Source organism: Sminthopsis crassicaudata, chromosome 2 (genome assembly GCF_048593235.1).
Source record: "Sminthopsis crassicaudata isolate SCR6 chromosome 2, ASM4859323v1, whole genome shotgun sequence".
In the NCBI taxonomy this organism is placed as follows: Eukaryota; Metazoa; Chordata; class Mammalia; order Dasyuromorphia; family Dasyuridae; genus Sminthopsis; species Sminthopsis crassicaudata.
Genome location: NC_133618.1, coordinates 529,495,217 through 529,520,089, shown reverse-complemented (window position 1 = coordinate 529,520,089; position 24,873 = coordinate 529,495,217). Strand labels below are relative to the sequence as shown.

Below are 24,873 nucleotides of genomic sequence, written 5' to 3'. Positions count from 1 at the left end.
ATGTTTTATCTTTTTTTAAAAGCACAAAAAGTCTACACAAATTCCACCAGGATGAGGTATAATTCAAAATAAAAATAGCAATATGTCCCCATTTTACTATCTAAAAATTTTACATGGTCCTCTCATGCTGATTTTATTAAATTCTTCATTTTCTTTCTTTTTAAACCCTTTACCACTGTAGGCAATGGCATCTTCAACTTCACAACTAGATAGACCCAACCCTGTTTTCCTCTATGCAAGCAAACCGGACTTGCAAGTTCTCCTTCTTCAATGTTGAACTGGAAATATCATGTGAGAAAATTCACCCTTTTGAGACCAGATATTGATTTGTCTTGTTCCTGTTTGTTCACTCACATACACAACACTTTCCAGGCCATTTAAAAATCAATTATTTTAAAAGCAATTGTTCTTTTATTCCATTGTTCATATGAATCCAGAGTAGAATGGATGGCTATTACCCTGCTGTCATTTGCAGGGGAATTTTCATTTGGACAATTTAACTTGTAAATCCCATAGCATGCATCTCAATTAACAAAAGATACTAATAATAAACACATGTATAAATATATGCAATACATATATGCATGTATATGTATGCACATCACTCTGTGTATGTGTGTGTGTGTACATACACATAAATACAAATGAATGCATGTTCAGATCAGTATTTTCTAAACGAACTCAGTGACAAAATGTTTTGGTACATCAGAGATAGCCACAGACTAGCAGAGTCAAGCTTTCTAAGTTTAAATCCCACATTTATTTCTGACTAACAGGGTGACCTTGGGAAAATCACTTTTCAGGCCTCAGTTTCCTCATCCATTTAATGAAGCTATTAGACTAGACAATCTCCACTTTCTTCCAATTGTCTAAATCTCTGAATCAATATATTAATGGAATACATAAATCATCACAGAATAGGGAAAGATAAAGAATAAGATGATAACAGCAGAGCAGAACCAAGACTTCTGGCAGAAACTATACTTTGAGATGAAAAAAATTTGAATTGAGGAAATTAAGCTTATTTACATACTGAAAAATTATTACAAATAAAATTTTGTATCTGAATAATAATTTCATGTCTAATTTTTGGAGAAAATTTTCAGTAATGACAAAATATTCTAAAGCTATTCCCATCATACAGAACATTAAAGTGAAGCTTTAGAAAAGTGAAGTTGGGAATCATTACAATAGATGCTAAGCTGCTTTCTGGGACCCCCTTTGGTGTTTTCTTGACAAAGATACTGGAATGGCTTGTCATTTTCTTCTCCAACTCATTTTACAGATGAGGAAACTAAGGCAAACAGGGTAAAGTGATTTATCTAGGGTCATACCGAGTAAATATGAGTCCAGATATGAACTCTATGTCTGGCATTCCATCCACTGGCCCAACTAGCTGCCTTATGTAATCTCTATTACCTGTCTATTCTGTCCTTCTATTTGTCTTTCTTTGCTTTTTCTCCTCTTGTTTTCACTTTTAGCTTGTAATCATAAAAATAAGTGACAACCACAGCTTGATGGAGCAGCAGTTGGCTAGCAATGAAGTTTAAAAAAAAAAAAAAAAAAAAAAGCCTGGCTTCAAATCCCACCTTTTACATATACTGCAAATGTGCCCATGGATCTGTCCTGTGCCCTCTCAGTGTGGCAGGCAACTCTTTTTAAGATGGTATTAGAGGAGTTACCAGACATAAAAGCCAGAAATATTTCCACTAAAGTATCTCCTGAATCTTTTACTTTTATCCCTATCCTTGTAACTCAATAGATCACAGAATTTTAGGGTTAGTCCTAGTCCTCAATTTCCTGAGCATGATAAACTAAATAATATTTACAATTCTTTTCAGGCCTAGGATTCTATGATATTATGGCTAGTACAAGAAGCATCCTGGACATGGGAAGAAATCCTGTCTGGTCCAATCTGATCCTGCTTCATCTTTCTTGTCCAAGAGAGATTTATTTAGGAGCAGAGATTCAATGTTGCACAGGACCTTGGAAATCACCTTATATCTGATACTTTCATTTTATATATGTAGAAACAAACCCAGTAGTATGAAGCGATTTGTCCAAGGTCTCACAAGTAGCACATAGCAGTCAGAATTCACAACAAGAGCCTCACATTCCAAATCCAATATCTGTGGTAGCACCAGCTATTGTGTCAACAAGCTAAAAAAAAGTTTAACTGATTTTTTTGTTTGTTTGTTTAAGATGAGTCGACAAAAATTAACCTGAAATTGATTCTATTTCATGAGTTTAAAAAAAGGCAAAATTTCAGCAAGGAGAGACCCATCTATCAAGAAAGATCATTCTAAGAGAGATTGACCTAATGCAAATGTCCTTAATCTAATAGTACAGTGACCCTATGGAATCTGTAGATCAATTTCAGGGGGCTTGGGAACTTTGATATGGTAGAAAGGGTAAGAAAAGGGAACTGCAATTTTATTTAGATATAATTGGTTTCCTTCATAATCCTAACTTTTATTTTATACTTTTAAATACTTTATTTTGAGAAAAGATGAATAGGCTTCACCAAACAGCCCAAGGAGCCCAGGGATTAAGAACATCTGATATAACTAAATCCTGGGAGGCCTTGATCAGCTTTACCTTCCAAAGGCCCTAAAAAGGGACAATCTTTAAAAAAAAAAAAAGAAGAAATAATGGGAAGGAAAAGCACACTTCTATGTATAATACAGACAGGATTCTTTCAAGCACTGAATTCGTTATCCTAAGAAAAGTGGAGTCACTACATCAAGTCCATCTCCTTGACCTTGTGTCTGTGACTTCTTTGTTAAATGAACACAGTGAACAAACAAAGCACACAGGATGTGTATGAATGGTAATGGCAGGCTCAGGGAAAGGATTAGCCTCTCAACACAGAGTTATTTGAATGTCATATTATCCTTCCAGTTCAATGCCAAGCCAGGCTCCTACTTATTTCCATCACAATTTAGTCAAGGTCATAAGCAGGAGATTTTAGAAGACAGTAAATCATTAACCCCAGTTCTCTTCTTGTCCAGCATCTGCCAAGGAGATGCAAACTTCCACGTGTCCTCTCAAAATCCAACACTGGGTCCAATCATTCTACGCCACACCGGGCTCTTGGACCAGATTTGGTCCAATCCACTTCACCTTTGTATACTACACAAGAACACTGCACTAGGTACCAAGGGAAATGTGAAGTTTAAATGACATTTACACAACACTTCATTTTCAAAACACTTTAAGTACATTATTTCAATCAAGCCAGAATTATCACAGGCACTATAGCTACTGTTATCTCTATTATAAGGAAACCAAAGCACAGAAAAATGAAGTGCCTTGCAAAGGATCACAGAGCTAGTTAATATTAAAGGTGAAATTCTATCTAGGATCTTCCTGATGCCATAACCCATACTCTGAGAAAGACTGGCAGAGGGCTTCCCATAGGTTCCTCCTGCAAGGAGCTTACAGTGTGGCACGGAACTAAAATGCCAAACAAGATAGTTGTCCTATACTAACTGAAAATTACCCCAAAAATGATGCGTCATAAAGACCGAGTGGTTAGGTCAAGCCTTTAAATAGGTCCGGGCCAGAACTGCTGGCAGAAACTAGTTCACCACCGGTTGAGCAGGTGGAGTCTGAATAGGGACTTTCTTTCACATAGCTCTCGATCTGAGGGTCAGAAAAGGAATGAACTTCTTCTGATTGAACCGAGTACCTCATTTCAACAGCTTCCCTTTCCCCCACAATCATAGGCATTTGTGTAACCAACATGATATTTGTAGAATTTCTGTCATTCACCTTTTGAAAGGTTGGTCCATTCCTGATTTGCATTTAAGACTCAACTCCAGCTCTCTTTCTAGAAGGCAGAAAAAGATTCTTCAACATAGACAATTGTTTATTTCTGTGATTATTTTCCTTTTTCCTAAAATTCCAGCTCAGAAACAATGACCACTCCACTATTTTCCAGATTGCCCTGCAGCCTAACTTTCTACAGGGTGGTCATCTGCACAGTGTTTTCCCTGATGTAGAGCAAACATGTAGAGAAAACTAAAGTTCGGTGTAAGAAAAGACCAATTTCAACTAACCTCTAACTTCACATCGAAGAGTACCTTCATAATCCACCTCTAACTGCAAGCCATCTTTTTTTGAACTAAAGATACATAAATTCCCACATTACCTTAAAAAAAAGGCATTTTACTTTTTATTGTCAACCCTTCCCTCAAAAGGATTAGAAAACAAGAGAGAAGAATTAAAAAGGGAAATAATTATGTTCAGTCATTTCCTTAACTCAGAAAATAATTTCCTGAAAGATAAATCCCATCCATGTCTTTGGAATTTCCTGTAGAAATAGTCAAACCTCTCTCTATCTTTAACCCATGAAGTTATCATGGAACAGCCAATATCACTTTGGAACAGCTGTTACAGCTGTTGGTTATATGGATGTACTAATTGTACCAAGGAACACCTTGCCCTTCGGTTTCGTTTATTTTTTTTCCCCCTCAGGAAACTGACCTCCTTCTGGTTGGAACAGTCCAGTTTCCTCCTGATTCTTGGGGTAGAAGTTTTGCTTTTAATCTAGGTCTGGACATACTCCTACCCACATTTTCAGAATCTCAACATATGGTTAATACCAGGAAAATATGATTTACTTTGTAGTTCAAAATTCAGTAAACCACACCCACTCCCTTAGCGAGCTCATCTGCTCAGATGGCTTCTATTAACATCTGTGGACAGTCAGAATGCCTACAACTTTCTCTCCAGCCCTAACTTCTCTCCCTCCAGCTAGCTAGAATCCTTTGTGGTCTCCAAATAACCTCCAATGCAAAGACTGGCCACAATCTGAACTCAACATATTAATTTCAGATAAAAGTTGGACTAAATGATATTAAAGATCTTCTCTGGTTCAAATTCTTTGAATTCTAAACTTTTCTTGCTTCCCAAGTTATTTTTCATACTATCCAACTTCCTCACAACAATGTAACACGCCATCCTATCTGTGCCCAATTCTCATCACCATTCATTCAGCAACAAAAACACATTAGTTATTTTTATGCAGAATTTCTCTAATTTGCTCTATTATTTCTATGTCCATTGCCAAAACCATTGTATTGCTTAATTTCCTTTTTTTTTTTTTTGCAGTACCATAACTCTATCAGACTTCTTTAATCTTTATTCTACAACCCAAAGTAAACACTTTTAATAATGATATTACTCTACTGTATAAAATCCTTTGATATCTAAATCTCTGTTGCTCCTGGATCAAGTTAAAATTCCCCACTCTGTGTCTCAGAAACCCTCTGATACTTACTGACTCCACAGTAAACCTTAGCTGATTATGTCTAATGCAACAGACAAATATTTGCAACCATTCAAAAATTTTGGCCTTCAAACAAACTTTCCTTAGAACTATATAAAAACAAATAACCTCAAAACAACTGGCAAGAGACTAACATTGACATAGAATGTTAAAGTTAGATGACACCTTCACGATCATCTAAGTTCAAGTCTTTCATTGTAAAAGAGAAATCTAGACCTAGAGAAGGGAGTGATTAGAACAAAGTCACCATATAAGCCTGCAACAAACTGAGTTTAGTATTTTTTCCACATTATATTATCAAACATGTACTTATGTGAACCTCCTTTAAAATAATAGATGTTTACCCCCCCAAAAAAATATATATATATTAACTAACATTTTTCTTAATTGAAACTTTTTTAAAATCACTAGGGAGATTGGAAAGAAATGGAACAAATCTTAAAAAAAAAAAAAAGTACACAAAATTGGGGCACATATATTATTAGTGTAACTGTGAAAAGATCCAACCATTCTGGAGAGCAATTTGGAACTATGCTCAAAAAGTTATCAAACTGTGTCTACCCCTTAATCCAACAGTGTTTACTGGGCTTATATCCCAAAGAGATCTCAAAGGAGGGAAAGGGACCTGTATGTGCAAAAATGTTTGTGGCAGCCCTTTTTAAGTGGCTAGAAACTGGAAACTGAGTGGATGCCCATCAGTTGGAGATTGGCTGAATAAATTATGATATATGAATGTTATGAAATATTGTTGTTCTGTAAGAAATGACCGGCAGGATGATTTCAGAGAAGCCTGGAGAGACTTAGATGCACTGATGCTGAGTGAAATGAGCAGAACCAGATCATTATACACAGCAACAAGATTATATGATGATCAATTCTGATGGATAGGGATCTCTTCAACAATAAGATGATTTAAACCAGTTTCAATTGTTCAGTGATGAAGAAAGCCATCAGCACCCAGAGAGAGGCCTGTGGGAACTGAGTGTAGAACCCAACATAGCATCTTCATTTTTTTTATTGTTGTTTGCTTGCATTTTATTTTGCTTTTCTTTTTTTTTTTTCTGGTTTGATTTTTTTTTTTTTTTTTGGTGCTGCAAGTTAATTGTATAAATATGTATGCATATATTGGATTTAACATGTATTTCTACCATGTTTAACATATATTGGACTACTTGCCATCTAGAAGAAGAGGCGAGGAAAGGGGGGAGGGGAATTGGAACACAAGATTTTACAAGGGTTAATGTTGAAGAATTTTTCAGGCATTAGTTTTGAAAAATAAAAAGTTTTAATAAAGAAAACAAATAAATAAATGCATTTTTAGCTTGTCTCCCAGCAATAAATAAATAAATCTATTTTTATTTCTTAGTAAAAAAAAAAAAAAATTACCACCATTGGAAAAAACACCTCATTAAAAAGTCTTTCATTCTATTCCTGGCTCTGTCATTAGCTAGCTTAGGCAAGCTGCAATCCTTCCAAATTTCAGTTTCCTCACCTGCAAAATGAAATAAAAACTGTTCTATCTGTCTCAGACAGTTTTTGTGAAGGTGAAATGAGATAATGCAAGTGAAATTTCTTTGAAAAGTATAAAATGTCACATGGATATAATGTCCTTATGGCTATTATTACTATCATTATCACTATGCTTCCTAAATTAGAATATTCCTATTTTAAACAAAAAACAAAAAAACCCAGAATGCCCAAATGTTTATTTATACATTGATTGTATGTTCTCTTTCTTATGGTTATTTATTATTTTAATTTTATGTGTTTATTTTATTATTCAGAAGATGGATTTTTTTAAATTTGATACCATATTTCAGTCTTTCCTTCCTCAGTGTCTATACCACATCAGTAATACTAAAAACAAAACAAAACTCTTCCTCTTCAAGAAAGCTTTCCAGTTTCATCTGAATAGCTGGGGTTTTTTGTTTGTTTTTGTTTTTTTTTGTTTTTTTAACCTGCTTATTTCAAACAGTACAAGTGGACAGGTGTTACAATGTGATTATGTTTCTACCCCTTCTAAACGGCACTTCTCACCAAATGGAGAAGCCCTTCCAATACCAAGACAAACGTTATTGCTGGGTGGTCTACTTGGGGCTTAACTTAGGACTCATGCCAGAAAGACATGGCTAATGATCTCAGTGGAAAATTCTCATTTCCATCCTTGCTGAAGATGCCAGGCCAGCCAAGAAAACTGTAAAATTCCACATATTTCCAGTTTCACTGTTGCAGAAAACTAATTGACTTTGAATGGCAATTCTCTGGGTCAAAGTCACACTCATCATCATTAATAATTATCATTAACAACAACACATTCTCATAATGATCCTGAGAGGTATGCATGATGTCTCCCATGTTATAGGTGAGGAAAATGAGACTCCACACTCCCAAAGCTATCATTTTCAATGTAACAGATACCAAGAGAGAAAAGCTATTTTTTCAGCTATTTTTTGATCTTAGTCATATGAAACATCTTAGAAAAATTTCAATTCTCATATTCAGGAAAAGGGAGGATGCATCTTTTTTAGAGACATAAAAAGGAAGAACAAAACATTCCCAAGAGAAAATAAAACTGAAAAAAATCAAAATTACTGCTGCTTTTTTTCTTCATTTTAATCTCTTCTAGTGTTCTTCCCATATCCAGTTATATCATCACCACTATGTGCAATCAACATAGACTAGCTATGTAATAAACTATAGCAGTTGTACTAGATTCTAGAACAAAAATTTTGAAATTCACACAAAAATACCAATGCTCAGATGCTCAGGTAAGGGTGAAAGAGATGAGAAAAAGGATTCTTTTATCATACTTCTGATTCCCAAGATTTTTTTTCTCAGAATCTCAAGGATTCCACAAATACCAAGTGGACACCAATATGTTTGACATAACTTTACTTAAGATTCCTCAAGGACCTTCAGTAGAACATAAATCCCCTGAGGACAAATCTTTATATCTCCAGGACTTAACAATCTGGCCTTATGAATAAAGTGCTAGTCCTGGGGCTAGGAAAACCTGAGTTCAAATCCAGTTTCAGACACTTACCAGCTGTGTGAACCTAGATATTTGATCTTTTTTTTTTTTCTGGATCTGAATTTTCTTACTGAAGTCCTTTATGAAAACTAAAAGAAACCTGGATACATGAGTTGAAATGATTTCTCTAACTTGTAAACAGCAGAGATAAGAAGAAAATAGTATCCACCTACATACTGCTCCATCACATAGCAGTAGTAACTTTCTGGAAAGAAGGGGCCATGACTTCTACCCCACCTATCAGCACACATGAACTATACACAATAAGAATTTTAATAAACATTGGTTATGTAGAATGGAGGATCTGGTGTCCCCCTTGCTGTGACCATCTCCTGAGACTTCTTTACAAAAGCCTAACTTGAACTACTTGACTTTTTGTATAACTTGTAAATACAATTAAAATCTTAATGATGCAATTGGAACTGTTAGAAAAATTGAGCAGTCTTTTGAAAGGAAAAAAAAAATCAACACCAAAGTGGTAATGACCCTGGGGGTTAAGTTAAAAAGCATTTCATCTCATTCCAAAAAAAAAAAAAAAAAAAATCATTAAAAGAACAGAACACTACAAAGAAATTCCCAAGGCCCAACTAAGGATTTCCGGCAGTTAATACTTTATAAAACAGCCTTCATTAAAAAGGTTGCTGGCTTTTCAGATTATGAGTAGAAAATTAAAGAATCTCTCCCTCCCAGTCATGTTGCTGTGTCCTGCAGTGGCAACTGCTATTTTCAATTGCTCACAGAGAATTTTTCTGCTCATGTATGAGGAAGCCTGGATAACTGGCAAACATTAGGATTATACAAGAAAATTGACTGGTTTTATTAAACAGAATCTAGCTACAGGTAAGGCAGTCAAGTCCTTTAGTTGCCAAACACTTCTACAAATTAATACTGAGGGTAGTTGAATTTTTAACATATGTAAATAAAACCACACTTCCTCTGTGTTATATTTTCTCTGACCTCATAATCTATGTATGATGGGTTTCTTCTAATGACTTTACCATGAACATTCCCTTTAAATTTTGTATATTTTGAAGTCTAAGTGACAAGTTTAAATATTTAGACAGGGTAGTTTTTCAGTATCTCTGGGTACAAGACTCAACGACTCCCGGAACAATGCCATAAAAATGACTCCAAAAACCTGGCGAAAAATCACAGTTTATGCTAAGGAATGATATCAGGAGAATTTAAGCAGTAAATAGAGAAATGGAAAATCTTACACAGGCCTCCAGAAATTAGGCACTGCTTCCATAAAGTAATATTCAAACCCTATTTCTAGAGGAGGAAGAAGCAAAGGAAAATAATATTAGATAATATTATAGGTAGCATAATGGAGAAAACACCAGACCTGGAGTCAGGAAAACCTGAGTTCAAATTCTGCCTCAAAGCTGTGTGTCTCTGAGGGAAATGCTTTTAACTTCTCTCAGCCTGTTTTCTCATCTATAAGATGGGACTAATAATAACATCCACTTTCCAGGATTATGTAAGAATCAAGTGAAATAACATTTGAAGCTCCATATAAATGCTTTTAATTACTATTTTTAACAGAATTATTCCTTTTAATCATCATATATGTCTTCATTTTTATTCTTTTTTTTTTAAAAGAAGGAAACAAGCATTTGTTAAGCAACAATGTGTTAGGTACTATGTTAGGTGCTTCACAAATATTAACTCATTTAATCCTTCCTGAGAGATAGCTGTTATTATCATTGCCCATTTTTAAAAGTTTTGGAAATTGAAGAAGAGGAATTAAAAGTGATTTGCTCACCGTTACACAGCTATTAAGTGTCTAAGGCTAGATTTGAACTCAGGTTCTCCTGAATCCAGGCCCAGTGTTCAATTTACTAGAAGAGAAGAGGGTATATTCTACTCTTCTCTGTCTCTGTTTCTTTCTTTCTCTCTCTGTCTCTCTCTGTCTTTTTGGCAAAGCAATTTGCAAAGGGTCACATAACTTTTATGTGTTAAGTATCTGAGTCCTCCTAACTTCAGAGCTGGTGCTCCAACCACTGAGCCATCTAGTCCATCCCCAATCTCTTTCTTTCATGGTTAAAATACTCTATATAAGTTCTAGTACAGAAAGCACTCCCTCTATGATATTCCTCTAACCCTACTCCAAAACTAGTTATTTTGAGATCTCTGAATTATCCTTAAACACCATTAACTCCTTCACTACCTAGAGTTCAGACCAGGTGAGAGCCCCAGGTCAGTTGTCAGCTGCAGACCATACCAGCCTCTTGGGAGAAAAGAAATCTGAAGCCTTTCCAGATGTGAACATGATTAAAGCACAAAGACCAGGGCAATGAAGAACAATGGGATACTTTACAATTTAAAAGCTCTACAGTTAGTTAACAGTGAAAGCAACTGAATCCTTCACATGTGTAAATAAAATGAGCTTCAACATCACCACCCAAATCACACTCCCTCAATGTCACACTCTCCATGATCCTATAATCTATGCCTGATGGGTTTCTTCTAATGACTTGCCAAGATCATTAAGGAGATTTCTGCTCTGAGGAAAAACTTGGCTCTATTTGTTGACCACTTCAGGCAGAAAATAGAACACAAAGCAAGCTTTGAATTAATCAGAGAAGATGCTATGTAAAAGCATAGGAAAATATCTAAAGTATCCAAACAAATCAAGAGAGCAGATTTAATAATCTCCAAAATGCCCCAGTATCAAGAGGACAATTAGCATAAACCTGTCACATAATCACTATATTGCATTTTTTTCTCAATTAATTTTCTCTTTATCATAAGGGAAAAATCACTAGGGAAATGTGAAATGACTATGATGCTAAGATATAAAGAAGCAATAACTTTTTTGAAGGTAAATGAGTAAGAACCCAGAACAAATAACCATTTCTACCTTCTATAAGATCATAGGATCACTGATTTCTAAGGTGCAAGAACCTTAGAGCCCTGCTACTCCAAATTCAATTTTACAAATGATGAAACTGAGCTTCAGAGAAGGTAAATTATATACTTAAGTTCATACAGAAGTAAAAGAAGTGGGATTTGAATCTAACAGCTAAATGGGGACATTAATGCCTGCTCTTGATCTGCCTGCCAAATACTGTCACATAAGAATGACTGACACAGAGATCTAGCATTAGTGGCAGAAGAGATTTTAGGGCCTCAGTCAAAATCTGACCACCTCATAGATGAAGATATGTAGGTACCCAGAGATTAAATTGAGTCATCCATTGAGATTCAGCTCAAACGCCACCTTCTTCTATATAAGAGTTAGGGAACTTTTTTTCGGGCCATTTGGATATTTAAAACATCACTCGACGGCCAAACAAAATTATCGACTTATAAAACTCATGCAGTGGGAGGTTGCTGTAGCTTAGATTAGGCAAATGACTTCATAGTCCTGTCCTACATGAAAAACCTCTCAATTCCCCCAACTACTAGTGCCTTCTCTCCCAAACTTCCTTGTATAGAGCTACTTTATTGTATATATGTTTATGTTGTCTCCCTTCTCAGAATATAATCTCTTGGTGAATAAGGATTATTTCATCATTTGTACTTGTAACAAGTATGTTTTTCTGTATTATCCTGAGCACATAGTAGCTACTAATAAATATTGATTGAGTGATTCACTGATATACCTAAGGATACACTGGTATTATAAGTATCAATGCTAGTTTTCAAACCCAGATCTTGTGACTCTAAATCCCTTACAGTTTTCTCTAAACCTGAGTGTTTACATAGTATAAATAATCAACAACAATTAACAATAATAATAACAGCAATAATAATACCTAGAATTCATAATAACACCTTACAGTTTGCAAAATGCTTTACAAATATTATCTCATTTGATCCTCACAACATCCTTGGGTTTCTTAGGATTAGGAAAACTGAGGCAGTTAAAGATAAAGTGACTTGCTAATAAATGTCAGAGGCTGGATGTGAATTCAGTCTTCCTGAATCTAGGCTCAATGCCCTCTATACTAAGCCATCTAGCTACACCTGGTAATCTACACTTAATGGAATATTTACCTCCTTTATTAGTGGACACTTTAAGATTGAACCAGAAGCAGTAAGAACTATAAAGGTATCATTCTTCAGAAGAAGTAGCAGGGCATTCTGTATAGAGAGCTGATCTTGAAACCAAAAAATCCTAGATTTACATAGCACCTCTGAAACATATTGATTATATAGTCACCTAACTTTTAGTACGTCCCAGTTTGTAACAAAAAACAAATGCTCCATATCTCTCAAGATGTATACTTTTCACAATTAGTCCTGACAAGATTGTTGTTCTTTCCATAGTGGTCAACTTGCCTGGAAATGTGTTTCAATCAATTTAAAACTTTTAAAGAGCTAAAAAGAACAGTCCAATGGCCAAAATAAAATTGGCAGAACTCATGAGCTTCTATCTATACATTTAAGGCACCATTCTCCTCTAAGGCAACAAGTAGGAGGCCCTAGGGAAAAGATAACAGCATTGTCAGGAAATTTTGTCTGATTTGAGAGGCTAGAACAAATAACTATGGAAATAAGGAAGAAAAGATCATAATTGCTAGTGGCCAATAGGAGCCTATGATCTTAAGAACTGGCAGAGACTTCAATGCCCATTTATCTCAACTTTCTATAAAACTTAGTGGTGATTAGAGAATTTTTCTGCTCAGAATTTTCACAGTAAATGTTTATTAAGTACAAGCAAATGAAAAATATGTATCTTCTGATTCCATTTTTTCATGCTTTTCAGGAAAATAGACCTAATAATAATAATAAGATGATGGTGATGATGATAACTAGCATATGGTAGACAAAGGTTAACTTGCCCAGGCTCAAACAGCTATTAAATATCTGAGGCCAAATCTGAACTCATACCTTCTACAATTCAAGTCCAGTGCCCTAAGCACTGAGACATAAGCTAGCTCTTATCACTGGATTTGAAGTTAAAAGACCTAGGTTCAAATTCTTCCTATGTTACTTATCACCTCTGCGTCATCTTGCTGAATGTTACCAATGTTACATCAATTTAAAGGGGGAAATAGGGATACAATGTTTTAATCCAAAAATTTAGGCTAAGGTGGTACCTTCTGGGTCAAATAGCTAATGTCAAAATGGTCTCCACTACCTCACCTTGTCTCTTCCTAATCGCTGTGTGGTAAAATGAGTGCTGGATTTGGAGGTCTATTCCTTATTCACTACTGTAACCTTTGGCAAGCTTTTTTATTTCAATGGCCCTTAGTTTCTTTGTTGTAAAAAGAGTGAGTATGACTAGATATCCTCGAAGGTCCCTTCTAGTTCTAAAGCTATGATGCCATGATCCAATTCAACAAATATTTACTCAGGGACCACTTTGAGTGGTTTGAGTCTGTAGATTGATTATTCTACCGTAATTATAGTGACAACTCAAATCCAGTAAGCCCCTCTTCCCAAAAAGCTTCATGGTAATTTACTGGTTTTCAATTATGGAATGGTAATTGCAAATGACATGAAATGAAAACTCACTTTGTTTGGCACAATAATAAAAAGCCTGGGAAGCAGCTATATAAGTTTAGGTTGCTATAATTTGGGAACAATTATAAATAGTCATTCCTTGATTTGTCTGTCTTAGTCTTTTTTATATTTGATTTAATTTGATGGAGAAAAGTGAAGGTGAATTAATTTTCATTGCTTTGGGGGACATAATTCTGATTTTCTCTCTAATTTCATTTTAGTGTAATAGTTCTAATTGTTATTGACCTTTATATCCATATATTATGAGAAAGCAGTATTGATCCACCAGGGAAAAGCATATAAGGTAATACATCGGATACTACATTTCCTTGTTTCATTTACATTTATTACCTACATCCTTTGAATCCAGAAGTTCAATGTTAATGGGAGATGTACTTGTTAACATGATCAATTGTACATGAAGGTAACTGGGAAGGGACCCCCAGCTCTTAGGAGACAGAAGAAAGTAGGGTAGGAAGAACATAAAACTGGGGATTAGAAGATCTGCTTCTGCCATTTAAAATCCATGGGATGACAAATTAGTTTCACTGGGCTTTGGTTTCCTCATCTTTAAAATAAGAATGAAACATTTTTCCCCATCTACCTCAAACATAGAGTGACTATCAGTTGAGAAAATGTATTTAAAAACATTTTGGAAATTGTAAATCAGTACCCAAAAGTTCTAAAACTTTTTGGTCTCAGGGTTACTTTACATTAAAAATTAATGAGGACCTCCCAAAGACCTTTTGTTTATGTGAGTCACATATATCAATATTAACTTATAAGAAAATAAAATATCTTAGTATTGTTGTTAAAAAAAACCAAAAACAATTCTTATCTAAAGATCCCCAGAAAAAAAAAAAAAGTCTTGGGATACACACCACACTTTGAGAACTGCTGTAGTATATAAATGGAAAGTGGTACTGCTTTATGATATGTGTTCTCTTATGGTATTGTTCTGTGATCTAAGCCAGTGTGAATACAGAAATTTATGGTCCTGTTAGAAAAGATTGACTATGAGGGGTAATGTTATCAATTTTTCTCTTTCTAGCTACTTGCATTACATTTTCCTTGACCTGGAAGTTCTGTATTGGGGCTATAATATTGCTAACAGTTTTCATTTAGGAGTTTCTTTCACTATTTCAATGGATCACTTCCATTTCTTCATTGTCCTCTGATTCTGATCTTTTTTGGTTTCTTCAATATGTCTATGTCCTCTTTTTTTTTTTCTTTTGGGCATGGCTTTCAGATAGTCTAATGATTCTTGAAAGATATGTTTTCCAGCTCAGTAGTTTTTCTCATGAGGGACTTCATGTTTTCTTTTGAGTTTGTTTATTAGTTCATAGTATCTCATGGCCATTAGTTTTCATTTTAGCCCATCTAATTTTTGAGGAATATTTTTCTTCAGTAAGGTTTTGTACCTTCTGTTCTAAACTGTTAATTCTCATTTCACATCCTTCTTCCTTAGCTCTAACTTTTTTTCCTATTTTCCATCCTATTGCTTATAATGATTTTTAGAATCATTTTTCAGCTCTTTTTATAAACTCTTACTTTAACTCTTCTCGGTATTCTTTTTGAACTTGTATCCAAGCTGCATTTTTCTTCAGGGTTTTGTAGATGTTTTGGAGTCAGTCTTTTCTTTTGAATTTTCCTGTTGTTAAATTGGCTCTTTATAGGTAAGACGCTTTCTTTTTCTTTTCTTTTCTTTCTTCTTCTTTTCTTTTCTTTCTTCTTCTTCTTCTTTTTTTTTTTTTTTTTTTTTTTTTTTTTTTTGGTTTGGTTGTTTGCTCATTTTTCTAGCTTTATTCTTGACTTTGGAGTTTTTTATGTTGATGCTGGGCTCTGTGTACTTCTTTGATCTGAGATTACAAGTCTTTTTACATCTTTCTGCTGCTTTCACAGCTTAGGCTGGGGATCTGAAAAAGTTATTGGTGCTCCCAAAGTGATGTGATCTGAGGGCAAGATCCGCTTGCTACTCTTCTGGCCTGAATTCAACAAGTTCCTCACTCAGGCTTGGATCCATCAGTATCTCTTTTTAGGAATTTTAATTTTAATAATAGTAGCTGAATTCAGTCTTATGAGAATTCAGGAATCCCTTGAGATCTTTCTGCCCCAGTGGTTTCTGCTCTAGTGCCTAATCTTGACACTTTTAGTTCCTAGGCAATAGGATACTTTCCCTTGAACTAGTTCCTGGTCAAACCCCATCCCAAAGATATTATCTTTCTAAGCTGCCCTGGGCTAGAAAAAAATGACTCACTGGGACTTTCATGGATTTCCCAATCAGTAGTCAGTCTTGTACATTTTAAGGGTCTTTATGGAGAGCTATGGTGGAGAACATTAGACTGTACTGTTTCATCTTGATCCTACCCTTTAGTTAGTGTTATGTAGATATGGTTGCCATCATTACTTTTCTTGAGATAGTATCATATTAGCAAAAAGAACAATGACCTAAATTCAATTTACCTATTAACTTTGTGGTCATTAACAAATCAATTATGTTCACTAATCCTTGGCTTCCTTATCTGTAAAATGGGATCATTTTAGTTGCCCTCTCCTTTGGCACAGGCTAGCTGTTAGAAAAGCACTCTGCAGAAAAGAATGAGTAAAACAAGAATTAATTAAGTGCATGTTATGATGCCAGGCATTATGCTAGGCACTTCACAAATATCTTAGTTGATCCTCACAATCTGAGAAGTAGGTACTCTTTGATGATAATCGTGCCTACCATTATCACCCCCATTTTATGAGTGACATAGCTAATAAGTGTCTGAAGCTATGTTTGAACTCAAGTTTTTCTGACTCCAGCCCCACCATTCTGCCCCTGCACCATCTATTTATATCACACTTCACAAAGTTTGCTATAAATACAAGTTTTTACTGTTATAATTATCAACACAGAATAAGAAGGTATGCTTGCAGTAGTTTTCAAAGGAATACTACTGCAAACAACTGAAAGTCTTTCAGAAATCAGATGAAACAAATAGTAAATGCATGCACATTCCCAAATCTTCTAACTTTCCATGGGCCTGAATTCCTCACAAAAAGAAAAAAGAAAAATACTGTGCCATGAGAAAGAAAGAAACAACAACAAAGGTCGAGAAGCATTTATCGGAGGATACTGAAAAATTGGGGGATCTCCTGGGGCAGGAGGTAAGCAGTGGGTCAACAGTTGATGACTAATGAGAGAGAAATGGTGTCACCTCTGTTTAAGAGATGAAATCTCATCAAAGTTACTCTTCCTATCAGCTGTCTCTCCTTCACCTTCTCCTTAGACAATTTTTTCCCCACTGATCCCAGAATCTGCAGGTTCTCAATGAAATCATTGTGCAGCATTGGGGAACAAAGTTGCAGTGTTTCAGTTCAGTGAAAGGAAGTAATAATGCCAGTTAGCCAACAGCACAGACCAAGAGTAGAAGAAAGATGTAGAATTAATTCCTGAACATCAGAAAATACACTGCTGAGTCTTTCACAGTGTGCTCTTCAGGTAACCTCTGAGAAGTAAAAACTAAAGCCTTTTCTTAACATGGTTTTCAAAGAGGATGATATCATGGAGATTGTGAAACAATGTGCAACTGGGTTGGATTTAAGTGAGGGGAGGTTGTGCAAATTATCTTGGAATTAACTGACTCGATTTCTTTCTTCAAATTGGGAGCTTAGTGGGGCAATCTGCCAGAAAAGTCAGCTACTACTGTAAGCATTGCTTTTGTCCCGGGGAATATGAGTTTTCCTTGGGTTTTCTTGGATTATGAGTGGTTACTTTGGTACTTAGACCTAGGCTGAAAAAAGATTATACAAATCAATATAGTCTCATCTCTGCAATAAAGGGTGAACTGTTATATGTGGGCAATGAATATCTGGGATGCTTCCTTAAATAGCACACATCTCTTTACACGTTAGTGGCCATTTAATGAATTGCCATGATAAAAAACTACTCCATGAAATTTCTAAACACCTATCTTTTCATTTCTCTCTTCTTTCACCAGACAACATGAAAAGGACTTCTACATCTGTCAAAATTTGCTTTGAAAAGCCAAGATTCAATTCTTTAATGTTGATATGTGAAGGGGACAAAATATATTAATCAAGGCTATTAACTGCCTTAAGAAGTTGATGACAAAAAGAATGAAGTCTACACCCGCCCCCCCAAAAAAAAGACAATAAATCAAGATGGAGATACTATAGGACAGGAGTCTGACATTTTTAGTTTCATTCTCTAATTTTCCTCTGTCAATGAAATGATTCCTACTCCCTTTACCTCTAGTTACTTAATAACAAGAAAAATGCTTTACTCCAAACCAAGGAAAAATGAATAAATAAAAAATGAATATTTTTTCCAGGTAAAGTGGAATAATTCAAAGAATTTTTTAGTATCAGTATGGACACAAGTCTTCTATTACAGGCCCTGGTGACTTTCTAAGTTGATATCTAAAAAGAAAACATACTTGACTAATTTCAGTGTTTAGAAGTGAAAACATTTTCCATATTGACAGATGAAGAGAAAGCAATCTTGTTTTCTGCTTTTCCATCCTTTGTTTCAGTACCAAAAGAATAAGTATCCTTTTTTGAGATCTATCACAATGGGACAGAAAGCCCATATTCAATTTACTTACCTTTGTGGCTTCTTCTACACTCTCTCTCAGAACCTGGAGTTCTGCATCATACTGCTCCTTGAGTTTATCCATCTCTTGATCATGGCTTGATACTTCTTCCTTTAATGCCCCCTTCAAGGCAGTGAGCTCTCGCTCTCGCTTTCTTAGCAGATCTTCTTGCTCCTCTTTGGCTAATAACACATCTTGCAAATCCCGCTTTGTTTGTAACAGTTCCTAAACGAAAAAAGGAAGAAAAAGTAAGAGAAGGACAAAAGAAGAAACTTTTTAAAATATAGAAAAATGATAATATGAGTGACCCATGTTGCTCAGGAAATGAATTCAACGTAAAAATACATGATGATAGGCTAGTGGGTATTTTAGAATCCCGTGTTGAACAAAGTTATGCAGTCATTCTAAAATAATAGGAAGTTCTAAGAAAAAAAGAAAACTCATTTGCCAGGGAAATTCACAATCTTGAAAGACATTATTAATGAAATGAAGAGACTTCTTATCACATCAAAAATAAAGTAGTCTGAAACATTCCTCATACTCTTTGGGACATTTTTTCCCCAGTGGGGGCTCAGAAACAAAGGTAGAAGATGTGAAAGAATTCTTTGGTGCAACTTTCTCTATGTGTGACTGTCAACAGGTCATTTAATCTCTTGGCTTCAGTATTCTCATTTGTAAATGGTCCCTTCTCACCTCTAAAATCCTACAACACAGAGTACACTGTAATTGCTGCACTACACTGTACTTTTGAGAATACATTAAAATCAGCTAATTGGCCAGTGTTGATAAGTTGATAAAAAATTCTTAATTATGTTTCTCAACAGCAATGACCTTAGCCCTTTCAAGAGATCTCTTTTGCTGAATGCTGCTTCAATTAGTCAGATGAGCTGGTGCTAGTTTCTCCTTGGAGAGACTGCTTTGTGTTTATCTCTGAATCTTCCTTTCCAAATTACCATTACTCTTTTAGCTACCTGCTGATTGCCACACATTCCTCTGGATTCCCTGGAGGTAAAGGATTCCTGATGTCTATTGCTTGCATCTTCAGATCAACTTTCCTGATTCTGACTCATTTCCTGTAATCAAATTTGCCAATTGTTTTGATTTTCCAAAGTATCTATTTCTCTTTTCCCACTTATCTTTCCCAGGATATACAGCTTGTTCTGCGTAGGCCTCGGTTAAGATTACCAACTTATAGCCTGATCTATATCTAAAGGTTATTATCTAAGGCAGGTATTATTGTTAAGGGGACTGTTTGACAGTAGTCCAATCAGATTATAGCATCAAGACTCATCACTGAAGCTTATCAAAAGAGGGACAATGAAACACAAAGGATTTTTGTAACATCAATTTCAGAAACATGTCTTTATTGCCAAATGCAGCAAGCCATAAAAAAGCAAAAAATTCGTGGAACTTTCAGGGCATTCTCTTGCTAAACAATCACAAAAACTCTCTGGAGAGAATCTTTCTTGTGGGTGAAGAAGTATTTTCTGGGTACCTAAAAGCAAATGGACAAAACTAAGATGACCCTAAGTGACAGGTAGGAAGATTGCATCCCAGTGGACAAAATCAACGTCAAGCACTAACTATGCAATATTTCTTCTAGACCAAGTATCTGAGTTAATAAGGGAGAGCATTCAAAACTGCAGTGATAAATCACTGGCAAATCATAAATCAAGCACAATATTTTCAGTGGTGCTAAAAAGTCAAAAGACAATAGAAAAAATGATATTTTCCCCTGGATGACAAAAAGAACCCTATTTAAATGAAAGCTGCTTCATTCTTATTAATGTTCCAAAAACACAAGTTATTTTATGCTTCCCAAGCATCACCTGTTTACGTCCATATTTACTAGAAGACAGTAATGACCCAAAGAGCAAGAAGATAAAGGGAATTTTTTTTTCAAAACAGCAAGTTTCAGAGGTACAGTTGAAATTAGCCCTTTAGATCCTCTGTCTCCAACCCATTATGATAAGATTCTATATATAATATGCAAATTGATGACCCAAAGTAATCCCAAAGTTATTAAATTTATTATATTCTATTTAGGATGTCATGGAAAATGTATGATACATTTTAGAAAGGCTTTAATGAAACCCAAGTTAAAAATTAAAAAGTTTTTATACATAAACGTTAACTATTAATGTATCTAAATCATTCTAAAGTCCTGTATAACTCAGGTTTTACTATTCTTTGTCTCATATCCATTGTTGGAAGAGTTAATAAATGGAACTATTGGAAGGTCCATTGGAAAAAGTGCCAATTTGAGACTAAGACTGGAAGTTCTTAATAACAACTAGTGATGTTAAAAACTAGTGAAAAAGATTGAGCAATTAAAGTTGCAAATTTAGTCCAGATCATCTGAAATTATCAAAATGTGTCAGCTCTCATCTATTCTTCAACACTTTCTGAGTATCTACTTTCTATGAAACAATTTGACAGAAACTGTAGGAAAACAAGATCTCTGCTCCTGGATATTTTTAAAATTATTAGAAATAAGAAAAAAACACATGGAAATAAATATGGCTATTTATATACAGACACACACATCACTTGTGGGTGGATATATGTGCATGTCTACGTGCATATGTGTGTATATATATATATATATATATATATATATATATATATATATATATATATATATATATATGCATATATCCATATACACACATAGAGATAATGTAGATGTAAATGTATACCTACATATGCACATATGTATATGTATAGATATAGATATGTATATAGAGAATATATATGTATACATATATATCATATTTTATGCTTTCTTTTAAAGTTCATTAGTTTTTATGTATGTTTTAAAAGCTTTATTAAAGGGTAGTTTAAATTTCTCACTTTTATCTAATTCAGATGCTATTTGTGAGATCCAGTGAAAGTCATTTAACTTATCTCAGTCTCCATTCTCTTATCTGTACAATGAGGAGAACAATAGTGTCTACATGAATGGGTAGTAGTTTTTTTTAAGTGAGGTATAATGGATAGAGGAATGGCCTGGAAGCTACCTTAGACAAATTCTAGCTGTGTGACCTCAGGCAATCCAATTAACTTCTTACAGATCTAGGAAGTTAAAAAGAGTAAGAGCTGCAGAAAAAGTGCTGACCTTCCTCACTAAAAGGTATTTCCTCACTTCAAAGGTTCATCCCTATCCCTTAGACTTGTAATTAGAATTGAAATGAAAACAGAAGAACAGGAAGCATTTTAGAACCTAATCTTTAATATAGCTAGGTGGCACAGTAGTAGATCAAGCACTGGACCTGGAACCAAGAGGACCTGAGTTCAAATCTAGCCTCAGATATTTGACACTAGTTTGGTGGCCCTGGAAAAAAATCATTTAACCCAATTGCCTCACACACCAAAAAAAAGAATGTGATAAGTTAATGTTATGGATCATTCACTGCCAGTAAAAGAAATACCATATAAGAGTTCAGAATCAGAGTTTCCATAGATAGATAAATAAGAATTCAGATGGGACAGTAGCCAAAATGATTTCTATCTATTTAAAGGATTAACATAATAGACAAAATCTTAAAAACAAAAGAGATTGAAAGAGATAAAGAAATCAACTTCTTTACCTTAGTAATACAGAAATTGAGACTGAGAAAGACTAATTGATTCATCCCAGAACCTCTGAATAGATGATATTAAAGTCAGACAGGACTAGGAACAAGCTCTCCTGTTTTAGTCCATGGGAATAATTTTTTTCTTTCTTTCCTCAGCAATCACAGAACAAAAAAGCTTGACATTGTAAAGAGAAGCAAGTTAAAATCTATTTGGATACAGATTCTAAGCAAGAGAGATGCTGAGACTAGAAGATAACTATTCATCTCAAATGCCTAAACAGTTGTTGACAGGAAAGTAGGTTTAAAAAAAAAAGAGGGGGGGGGCAATTACAGGACTTTTTTTTTTAAACTATTAAAAAAGACAAACAGTGGGCAAGTTAAGATTTTTTTTAACAATTAGGGATTGCACCTAAATGAATTGCTTTGTTTTTCATATACCTCTAACTCCTAAATTATGCTTCATTCATAAATATAATGTTTGCAGGGAGGCTTCTATTCTTTATATCCTTTTATTCTTTTATGCAATTCTGCAGATATGATATAATGGACAATAAATTTTGAGAAAGAATGATGATTCCTTTTTTCACATATTTATCAAAGAGGACCTAAAAACATGTACAGATTATAATGTAAGAGATTTTATATAATTTATCAAAGAGGACCTCAAAATAGATGAAGATTATAATCCAAGAGAGTTTATATAATTTAAAAGGAAAGGATTGGACCCATACTTACTGTTATTCTTTTAGTTCCGTTTTTAATAATAAGATCTGATTCTTTTAAGTTCTTTCATTTTTTTTTTTTTCATAAACAATTATTTATTCTTCTCTTCAGGTACCTTGAAGACTAGTCCCACAACAACCTTGAAATTCTATCCATGGTTCTCTTCTGTGTATCATTGTTTTAAACTAGATGTTCTTCCCATCCTAATTTTCTTTACTGCCATCACTACTTCTACATTTATATTAAGGTATATACGATATTGGAATCTATATATGGTAACAACACTGTTACTGACGTAGAAAAGTATTTATTGTTTCAAAAATCTTTTTCACTTTCTGGAAATGGTTTTGTTCATTGTTCTTTCACATTTGGTCTAAATGCCCTTGGAATGTTTTGACTCACTAATCTCACTAAGATTTTTACATATTTTCTGCACTCCACAGTTCTGTGCTGAAGGGTTTTTTTCCTTTGTTGTTTTATTGAGGCAGTATTGCTATCCATAATCTCCTATAATCATTACATATAACATTTTAAAAGTGGTTTATATTAGAAAATAATTTTTTTTAAAGAAACTAATCTTACTTTTAGATATCATACCTCACTATTTGGCAAAGAACTGTAAGTGCATCATGATTACAAATGATTTCTAAATTCCTCTGACTTCCTCACTATTGTAACTGATCTACAGTGTTTAAACTTTCTAACAGAATAATGAATCTATGTCAATGTCTTCTTTTCCATTTTATCCATCTAGAGCTTTTTTTAAAAAAAAAAAAATCAGATTAGAGCTATCTCATTTGTATACTATGTCTTCTTTTGATTTGGATTCTTTTTTCTGATTGGGTAATGATTTTGATCTCTGCCCTAACAATTAGATAGTCCAACTAGAGAGAGAGAATTGATTTTTTAAAAATAATACAAGATCAAAGATTCAACTGTTCTTATTTATTGGCTATAAAATGGCATTTAATTTATTAGAACAAAATGTTAACTAGTTGTCTCTAATACATATGCAAAAAACATATGAACTTCTTTAAAATGTTTACTGAGGAACAACTTTGTTCAACAAAACTCTCGATTTGTAAACAAGTAAAGTAGAAATGAGGAATCATGTTTTCCAAAGGTATTTACCACTGTCATGGAGGATGGTGACTCCAGAGTTCAAATAAATGGGAGATTTCCTTCAAATTGTGATATCATCAAGAATCTATCATCTATGAATGTCATTGGATATCCCCAAATCTCTCAAATGAGATCCCTAATCATTAAAAGAATTCAGCCTAATGTTCCTCACAAGAAAAATCAAGGAGATGAATAACTATTGTATCCATAATGATATATAACTGGAAAGACAATTCATTCAAGGTCAAAAATTATCTTGGAAAGACAGTAGATGAACAGTGAACTGACTCCAAAATTGAAAAGGGGGAATGTGCTAAAACTAAATTGATTTGAAGGCATTATGTTATATTTTTAATGGCCCCAGCTTCTCCTTAAAACAAAAACTCAACTTTTCAACTGCAATATTCAAATAATATCACCTTCCAAAGATGTTATATAGAAAGTCAGGGGTGGGGGAAAGAAATGAAGTTGAAAAGGAAGATATGGGGATAGCTAGTGCAAAGTCAGAGATGGCAAATAAAGTCATATTCAAGGAACTACAAGTAAGTCTCAGAAACCGACTCAAACTTAAGAAGACTAAAAAGAGAAGAAAGATTGAGAAAGGTTTTAAATACCAAATAAAGCACTTAGCTCCATTACAGTAAGCTGAAATTATTAAAAGTCTATCCTCCAAATAAGTGGACTGTTGTCATAATAGTTTCTATTTATCTTTAGTTGTTTTAAACTTAATTCTAAGGAGAAAACAGTCTGTCCTTCCCATTTTCCCATGCCTAAAAGAAGCCATAGTTAGATCATAAAGGTAGTATACCCCTCAAAGACTCTCCTAATTTAGTCATGTTATTTAAGAGGAAACAAACCATTTCTGTCGTAAGGACGCTTAAATCTACAAAGTAAAAATAAAACAAAGTAAAATAATTCAAGTAAAATCCTGGTAATAAACATTATATGATCCAAAGACTAATCCAGCTCATTTAGGGAAACTAATCATATTCTTTGCATGGGACTGATGCCATAGAAATTCTCAAGGACTATCTAAGTTTTAGAAGAACTATGATCTGTGTTAGTGGAAACAAT

The 24,873-nt window shown here is 34.4% G+C and overlaps 1 protein-coding gene across 4 annotated transcripts in view; it reads right to left on the bottom strand.

Moving 5' to 3' along the window:
* The window catches only part of CGNL1 (cingulin like 1), a 194,198-nt gene that overhangs the window by 90,416 nt on the left and 78,909 nt on the right, over positions 1 to 24,873 (bottom strand). For all 4 annotated transcript variants that reach the window (XM_074294622.1, XM_074294621.1, XM_074294619.1 and 1 more), the window contains one exon: positions 18,389 to 18,601. In XM_074294622.1, the coding sequence (XP_074150723.1) occupies positions 18,389 to 18,601 (213 nt within the window). The remainder of the gene's footprint in view (positions 1 to 18,388; positions 18,602 to 24,873) is intronic.